Source organism: Pomacea canaliculata, linkage group LG1 (assembly GCF_003073045.1).
Source record: "Pomacea canaliculata isolate SZHN2017 linkage group LG1, ASM307304v1, whole genome shotgun sequence".
Taxonomy (NCBI): domain Eukaryota; kingdom Metazoa; phylum Mollusca; class Gastropoda; order Architaenioglossa; family Ampullariidae; genus Pomacea; species Pomacea canaliculata.
The window spans coordinates 40,908,355-40,917,034 of record NC_037590.1 but is presented as its reverse complement, the minus strand read 5'-3'; the positions used below and the strand labels follow the sequence as shown (position 1 = coordinate 40,917,034).

Sequence of the window (8,680 nt, the reverse complement as noted above, 5' to 3'; positions counted from 1 at the left end):
GTGTGAGAGGATGTAGGTCTGCGTGTGTGTTGAATGTCGTGTATGGGTATGTCTGTGCATTTTCTTATATGTGTATAAATATAAATGCTCTGTTTTATGTTTGTATATATATATAGTGATTGTGAGCCAAAGAAAAAATATATTTCTGTCATGAGCAATACCTTGTAAAGACAATAAAGTTTGATTTGATTGACTGATGAGTTGTATTTTGTTTGCAAAGTGTTTTATTTGTGTACGTGTTTTTCCCAATTACAACAGATGTTTTTGTTGTTTTAAAGAGGTTGGTCTTTCTACGGCTATCGTCTTACTGTGTCGGTAAAAGGGAGCTAAATGTCTTTCTTTTCTCCACACGGAGTTACCCTCGAGTTGTCCCTTGTGTGCGGAAGCTCCCTGGAAGGGAGAGATCGTAGTTGATTTCAAAATATTTAGATTTCAGAAGAAGCACGTTTCCAGATATTCTGTTACTTTAAAATTCATTCATTGCAATGTTTATAAAAAGATGAATTGAACGAGAAATGGTAGAACAATGTGGCGAAGGAGCTGCTATTATTCAGGGACGGCCACAATGAGGAAAGGGAGCCTGCCAGCTTGACAACATGGCGGGCTGGTCAGGCTTCACGGAGGAAGATCTCCGTCAAATCAAGCAATCGTCCTCCCCAGGTGATAACAAACACCTCAGTTACAAACACCATCTGTTAATATCATTTTCACAATGAATTATGTGCAAATTTATGTAATACAGGGAGTTAGAAGTGCCGTGCTTTTGCTCAAATTTGAACTTTAATAATGTTCATTTTACCTTTCTATTACAGACACCCCCTTCTCTTCACGGTTCAAAGTTTATATTTTAAATAATATTAGATTTGGATTATTAATATACTTATCAAGGCAGTTACGTTGACCGATACGTCCGCTGTTCAATACATCCTTTGACTGGTTACAAATAACGTGACTCAGTGTTTCTCCTTCCTTTGCCTCCCTATAGCACTTCTTGGTATTTTTTTAGGATGGGGAATTTACCACCAATTTAAGCCTTGAAGATATCTGCATTGTTTTGGTCTTGAAGCTTCTCCAAGTGAAACTGATTTCATAGATTGTTTTAGTGGCATTTCACCTTCAGTTTCAATCAGATTCACTAAAATAAGGTTATAGTTGTTGCCTACGTTGGCACCTGGGTATGACCTCATTTTGGCCTTCTTGATGGTGGATTTGAAATGCCTTTGCAATAGGGTGAAGCTGGTTTGGTTGTGGACCAAATGATTTGGAGAGAGTCAAGTCGCCATTTTGGATTCCTTATTGGGATGGACTGTATCAAGGTACTTTGTGTTAGCTCTGTGCAAAATCTAGTCTTTGGCCCTTGTTGATTTTACCTAAGCTGAATTTTGTGTTCAATGCTGGTAAGCATCTGGGCTGATCTTGGTGTTCCAGCTAGGACGTGTTTCCTCAATATTGCCTTTAAAACCATTTTTGGCTGATCATAGAGCTCTTCTGCCTTGTCATCTAGCATGGCCTGGAATGGAAACAATGCTGACATTGTGAGGCCTGGCCTGGCAGAAATACAAATGGTGCTGGGTGGTGCTATGACTGGGGAAGATCCTTGCCATCAATGCCATTGTAGCAGCATCACAATTTGCTGTAGGAATTAACTTGCTTAGTTTTTATCTTTCCCGAGGTTACCCAAAGCAGTGGGAGAAGTTTCCCTTGGCTAGGATGGTGGTAGGGTGAGGAAGGGTGCTGCTTCCTTCCACCACACCATGTGGTGAACATGAATATCTCATATTACTCTATGGTACAAAGGTAGCAATATGAAACTACCATAATATGAAAAATCTATAAAAACTAAAGAATCAAATACTAAAACACTGGTAAATCACTATTTTGGGCTTTTAAGATGTAGATGCCAAAAAATCTTAATTTCACATAGTTGAATAAAATGCATGTTTCAGTTTTGTTATTTGTTCTCAAGGTCTTGAACGGTCTCAGCCCAGACTGACGTCAAATACAAACAACAGCAAGCAGGTCATGAAAAAGAAGCAGACACAATCACGGGATTTGCTAGCCCGACAGAGAGTTGAAGAATTTTCTCAAATCAGTAGCACAGACTTGCCGCCATCTCAAAGACTTTCACAAAATGCAAAACCAGAATCTCACAGGAAAACAGATGACCTACAGAAACTAAATTCTGTGAAGTCAGAAAAACAAGGGACAGGCTCAGAAATGCACACTAATTCTGATCAGATGCAGGACTCAAATGTTTGTATTAGTGATGTGCATACCAGAGTTTCTATAAAAGAAAATGGCATGGATAATAATGGCATTGTGGTAGATGATGTGAAAGAGCTAGATGAGCAGGAGGCACTCAGGTATGTGTTGCTGTATTTCACTTTTTACTTAAACGTGAAAGAATCCTAAATATTATGTGTATAGTACATGGTCATTATTAAGGAAATTTTAAGATTGTTTTTGACTTAAATCAAGGACTGGAACATATGTAAGTATGCAAATCCATGCTGCCACATATAGTTCAGTGTATGCATCATTTTATGTATATGCATTTGCATAGCTTGCCAATATTTTTCTGCCATTTTTACATTAGTTGTCTAATCCTGTCATTTATTTTGATTATTTGATGCAATCACTATCATTGTTATGCCTCTTATTTTCTTCAGTCACAATTTTTTCTTCCCCGCTGTCAGTATCTGCTAAGCCGTTTTTCCCCGAATTTTTTATGATCCATATAAAGACTTGTATCTACCATTGAAAAAAAAAAACCACCTTAAACCTGATAATATTGTTCATCAAAGATCATAAGCAGAGTGATATCAGAATTTTAAAATTGCTATCATCAAAATTTATACAACAGACATGTTGAAAAGAAAGTTTTCCTTATTATATGCATTTCTATACTTGTATTTTCAGGATAGAATTTAGTCGCGTGGAACAGTTCAGGCAACAACAGAAAAAAATGGAAGAAGAAAACAAACAACGCCGCCAAATGCTTGCTGAAGCAATCAAGCAGAGGTAAGCCCAGTCATGATTATCACACATTCATTTGTGTTATATAATTTATATATTTGTACTCTCTATATATATCTGTTGCGTTATTTTATTTTGCTATCTAAAGGTAAACTGTCAGACAAAGCATTCACCTTGTGGGGACAAAAAATAGAAATTGCTTATCTTTGTGTAATTTATGGTGAGTCAGGACATTCCAGAAAGTTATTTTGATAACTAGAGTTAACTACTAGTAGCATATGCCTCTGGTCGAAGATCGTAGTTGTATATGTACATATATACATGCATGCACACACATATGCAGATAATGGTTTTTCTTGCTTTTTCAGAAGCAAAATGGCCAAAGCTGAGGCTGAAAAGCTTGTTAAAGTGCAGAAGGAGTTAAACCACCTAGACAACCTGGTAACTGCTGATGTGTCCATCATTCGAGATCGCATTGAGATGGCCAGCATAGATTTCCTTCAAGCACAGTATGTAAATGTTTTGGTTTGCTTGGAAGAAGGAATTTTCTTCTAATTACATGGTTAGGGATGGCCCCTTTGTAGGTGATAACATTTAAATGCATTCTCTTTTTTTGAAAAGCAAGGATATGTTTCTGCAAATTTTGAGTAACTTCTGGACCATTACGCAGAGTTTAGTTAAAATTCTTGCTTTTTGTCTTTCTGAGGAATTTTTCATACTGAGGTAGTTTAAGGCAACATTATTCCCGATTAACTCTTTTTATACAATTTTCTTCTGCAACTGTGAACATCTTTGTAGCTATGGTGTATTTCAGATGCACTACAATGTGAACTGAGTAGTGTTTCAAAATACATCACGCTGGGTATAAATATATAAAGGAAGAAACTGCTTCTCCAGTGATTTTTTTTTTTAATACAATGAATTACTTCCCTTGAGGAACTAAACATAGTTAAGCAATCAGGTATTTTGTTTATTTGAAAGTAGACAGTGAGTCAGTTGGTCAAATGACGTGTTTGAGACGGTTGCCAGTTACTCAACTTGACATGGATTTGTACTTCAACAGCTGAAAATAAATATATAATACTTAGCAATAGTTGAACTTTCATGTATATTCTAATAAATCTTTTTTGTTGTAAATTCTGCTTTGTAACCTACATTCATGACAGGAACTCTCTCAATCATGAGTTAAGATGTTTGGCTAAAATGAAAACTTTTACAATCCTTTTTTCTTCTGGTAGTTACATAATTATTAATTATATTTATCCCAAGTATATGCATTTCTGTTGATGCTGTATTAAACGATGCTAAGTCATTTCGAGTTTTATGTATATATATATTTAACCATATACCTCATATGTTGTTATCTCACTTTGTGTTTATGTTTGACCAGTGCTTACCAAGTTTTACCAAACCATTAATCATTGTATTCACTAAATAGTGACAATAATTTTATTTCTTGCAGGAAACGATATGAGCGAGCAGAGAAAGAGTTTGTGGCAGCAAAACTGATATTAGCAGAAAAAAGTGAGCTGAAAGAGTCCCTGACAGAGCATCTGTACACAATCATTCAGCAGAACGAGATACGGAAAGCTGCTCGCCTTGCTGAACTCATGAAAGAGCTTGGTTTGGAAGGTGATAGCAGCCTGGAAATGGCCCCCATTCCCCCACTTCTGTCATTCTCTCCTATCAACACTCTCCACCGACCATGCACCACTCCCACAAGTCCTCTCTCACCTGGCCCTTATGAAGCCCAGAGCCAGCTTATAGCTTCTTCAGAACAAATCAGTGGTGCTTCCAACATTTCACAGCTCCAAGAAAATAATGTTCAGACTGAGAATGCAGGTAAGCTTTTATTTTATAGTGTTACTGTATTGCAGAACACACCTTGTCTACAATGATGGCATTTTTTCTTTTTGAAAAAGATGCTGTTTTGGTTAATTGATGATGTTCAACTGTACAAAATGTTTAATGCTTAGAGGGGAATTCCTCATTTCCAAAGCATGCAAAACGTCTTAATTTTTCAAATACAGGTGATCCTGTGTAAAATTCGAATACGCATAACAATTCCTTGTCAAGGATTGAAAAAAATCACCATTTGGTTAATTCTTGCCCATGTCTGCTGCTTGATAAGAAGGTATATTTATACACATGGATGGCTACAAATGTAGCAGCTCATCACTGTAGTAAGACAGTTTGTAAGTTTTCATTGTGGGAGAAAGGAATTTCTAGATCAGCTGCCTGATTAATTTCACATGCCTGTCCGCATCCCCAGTGAATGTGTCTGGGACAGAAGCTGGTGACTGTGTGGCACCATCCTGCACAAAGACCCAAGAGACAGAGCCACTGGCAATGGGTGAAGGGGAGAATATGAATGCAGCACTTGAATCACAGGATGGTGGAGCAGAGACAAGCAAACTAATGTCATGATTAATGCAAGATGTACATGTGCACATCTTTATCCATGTGTATGTCCAAATGCATGTACCAGTCCAAATTTATTAATGCAAAGAATAGAAATATTCTTTTAAATTTTTCTCCACAACAGTACCTGAATGAAGTTATATACAGCAATGATAAAGGTTTTTATGAAATGTAACAGACAGGTAAATCATTTAATGGCACAATTTTATTTTTCCTACAAGTTGAAGAGTGCAGAGAGACCCATTGTAGACTAGGACAGACTTAGTACTAGCTGTCACCATTAGTTATATGCACATATTTTCACAAATGGATTTAAATTCACATAGTATTTAGTCATGGTTGTATACATTTCTAATAGATCTGTTAAATATTGATAATAGGAAAATTAAACCTTTTACTATACTCAAGAAAAATATATATGTACTCACTTGTAGCTTTCAGCCATGTGTGCTCCCTTCAACAACAAAAACTGTGGAGTATTGATTGTCTCAACAAAATCATAGGGTCTATTGCATAATGTGCACACATATTTAATTACTTTTTACCTTCTAATCAGAACTAGCATATTGGGATGGTGTATTAGTGGTACATTCTAATAAGTTCATGTAGACAGTCTTTCAGGTCACTTTAGGAATTATGCCAGTAAATAGTAATTAAGAAAAAAAAATTGTTTTTGGTGCTTGAAACTGCTAACTGCACCTGTTACCTGGACTGACAGCCATATTTCAATATCACATCACCAATTTGAAATGTTCACAGCAAATAATTTTAAATGAATAATTAACATTTTCCAATACTCATCATTTAGTCAAGCATGTGTTGAAAAGGGCTATGCATGGCAATATGTTGATGTAATTTGGGTCAGGGTGGACCCAAGACGCTACAGAAAGCAGCGCACATGTCAAAAACAGGTCACCTTGGAACATGCCACTAATAAAGCAGTCTATTGGCATCTGGTATCAAAAGCATGATAATATTAACACATTACATCAACACAATGTTACTTATGTTTGTTTAAATATAATAAGTCTTCCAGTGACTGGTTGATAAAACTAACTGCCAATAGTTTTATCTGGGGGTCTGAAGACCCCCTAACATTTTGAATTTGGGTGGGGGGGTCTTGTTTGTTATGGAGGAGAAACGCTAGTTAACTCTCCAGTTTGGCTCCCTTAATTAGATTATAGCACTGCTGGAGGAAAAAAACTATATTTTTATGACCATGTCTTTCAGGCAATTTTGTTTTGATGAGATGAAGAAATTTTTTAGTGGGAAATGTATCCATTACAAGAACATTTATCAAGATTTCCGTCCATTATGATATGCAACATGTTCTTTTAAGTTGTGCTTTTATTTGTTAGTAGTTGGTATGACTGTCACACAGTGAACATCTGTTTGTTCCACTGGTTGTTTCCATTTCATACTCATGAATAATCCCTTATGACAAGCAACTCATGGTATATTTGACTTAGTTATTTGTTGGTCATTAGAGATATGCCATGGTCTCATACTGGATGCATCGAACCTTTCATGCCATATCTCACACTTATTATCCATAAAACACAATTTTCAACTGTTGCTATGTGCATCCCTTGGCCAGTCACTGCTTGTTTTCTTCACGTGCACTGTTGACACACTAACACACGCATACCAATCATCCATTGTTCCATTCCCACCTATCTACTGGATTTAGATGTGGGTCTGCTAACATTGTTCTTATTCCTTCTGAACTTTTCAAGGTTAGGTGATTGAGGTGACTCCTTTGAGTTGAATGACTTTCTGTAGTCCATCCTATTCCCAAGACTGACAGCAGCTTCTATCATGTGGCTGTCACTGCAAAGATTTACGGGTTTCAGTATTCCCCATGTTTTTGTATGTGATTCTTTCTGCAACATACTTTTCCACACTTCTTATCATTGTCTGGTAATATTATAAGTGCTGTCACATAGCGAATCCTCTCATGAAGTTACTTATCAATAAGCATTTTCTCTAACACATCTTACAACATAAAGAGAATGACTACCTTGAAATTGCTTATTTACGCACCTCTTCCATTAACATTACTCCTAACAACCTTTCCCATAATGCTAGTCCATTTTCACACCCTTCCTTTTGCAATATCGTGTTACTCTCAGCTCGTGTGCTTGTTATTTGGTTCCTCTTTGTGTTTTCTGTATTTAATTTTATTCTTTGTTTAGTACGGTTGTTTATTGTTTTATAGTTCATATGTTATTTGTTTGTGTCCTGTCCCTCGTATGCTGTCCGTGATTCATTCTTGTTCTTAGGCACTAAGAGCATACTCCTTAGGAGCGTGAGTATGCGCTTTAGAAATTTTGCATTTATTATTATTATTTAATGACTAGAAACATAAAAATGTATTAAAATTTAACTTAGTATGTAAATCATATGTATACAGGGCTTCTGCTTACGCAAAAATTGCGTACAGTACGCATTAAAAGTTTCGGAGGACCCCTTCAATTTTCGTCAATTGGGTCCCCTTCAAATTTGGGCGAAGAACAGGGACCTTTAAAAATCTGAAGAAGGGGTCCCCGGGACCCCAAAGAATTTAGCCTTAGCAGAAGCCCTGTGTATAGCCATCTACAGTTAGATTATTTTTGTTAATTAAGCACCATCACTTGTGAAATCATGCATAGAAGGTAACACATTTCTTGAAATGTTGCTTGAAATTGGGTCATATTTGTAAAAGTGTGACTGCACCCCTGACAAGGTATTTTGTGTATTTTGTGCTTTTCTAAATAGCCATCTGGGATAAATTAGCAGTGCCAAAATTAAAACTTCATTTTTATCATGCTTTCATTGTCATCATCCTTGTATCCCTTTTGACTGTTCATGTAACCATTCCTCCTTTTCCTGCCTGTACACATCATTGAACATAATTGTGTTGAAAGCAGTGCTTTTTGTCCTGTACTTAAAGTGTGATTACTGTACATTTTAGTACAAGTTTCTTAACTTGTGCCTTGAGACAATTGTACATATGCAAGTTTACCAGTGGGATTTTAAAAAAATTTACCAAGGGTGAAAAACTGGGCTTAAATTTACAAACATATGGAGACATATAAACTTGTGTAACATGCATTTGTGGGAACGTTTTTGAAAAAATATATATATTTGCATCGTTTTTTTATACTTTGAGAAAAGCAGTTGGATGCATGTTTCCTATTTCTTTGACAAACCTTCCCAAAAGAAATGTATTGCAAAGCATTCCTTACTTTGGCAAAATCTTTTGAGAATGTCAGCAAATGCACAGAAGCACACATGCAGGCAG

At 36.3% G+C, this 8,680-nt stretch overlaps 1 protein-coding gene across 2 annotated transcripts; it reads left to right on the top strand.

The window, feature by feature from the left end:
* Positions 1 to 508: 508 nt before the first annotated feature.
* Positions 509 to 7,571, top strand: LOC112571480 (RAB6-interacting golgin-like). 2 transcript variants are annotated; one of them, XM_025250471.1, is made up of 6 exons: positions 509 to 660; positions 1,967 to 2,363; positions 2,920 to 3,021; positions 3,345 to 3,485; positions 4,439 to 4,818; positions 5,249 to 7,571. In XM_025250471.1, the coding sequence occupies exons 1-6, from the start codon at positions 597 to 599 to the stop codon at positions 5,401 to 5,403; spliced, it is 1,239 nt and encodes a 412-aa protein (XP_025106256.1). In that variant the 5' UTR covers positions 509 to 596; the 3' UTR covers positions 5,404 to 7,571. The 2 variants fall into 2 exon arrangements, with proteins under 2 accessions (XP_025106256.1, XP_025106266.1); XM_025250481.1 differs by lacking the exon at positions 509 to 660 and adding an exon at positions 707 to 1,316.
* Positions 7,572 to 8,680: the final 1,109 nt, after the last annotated feature.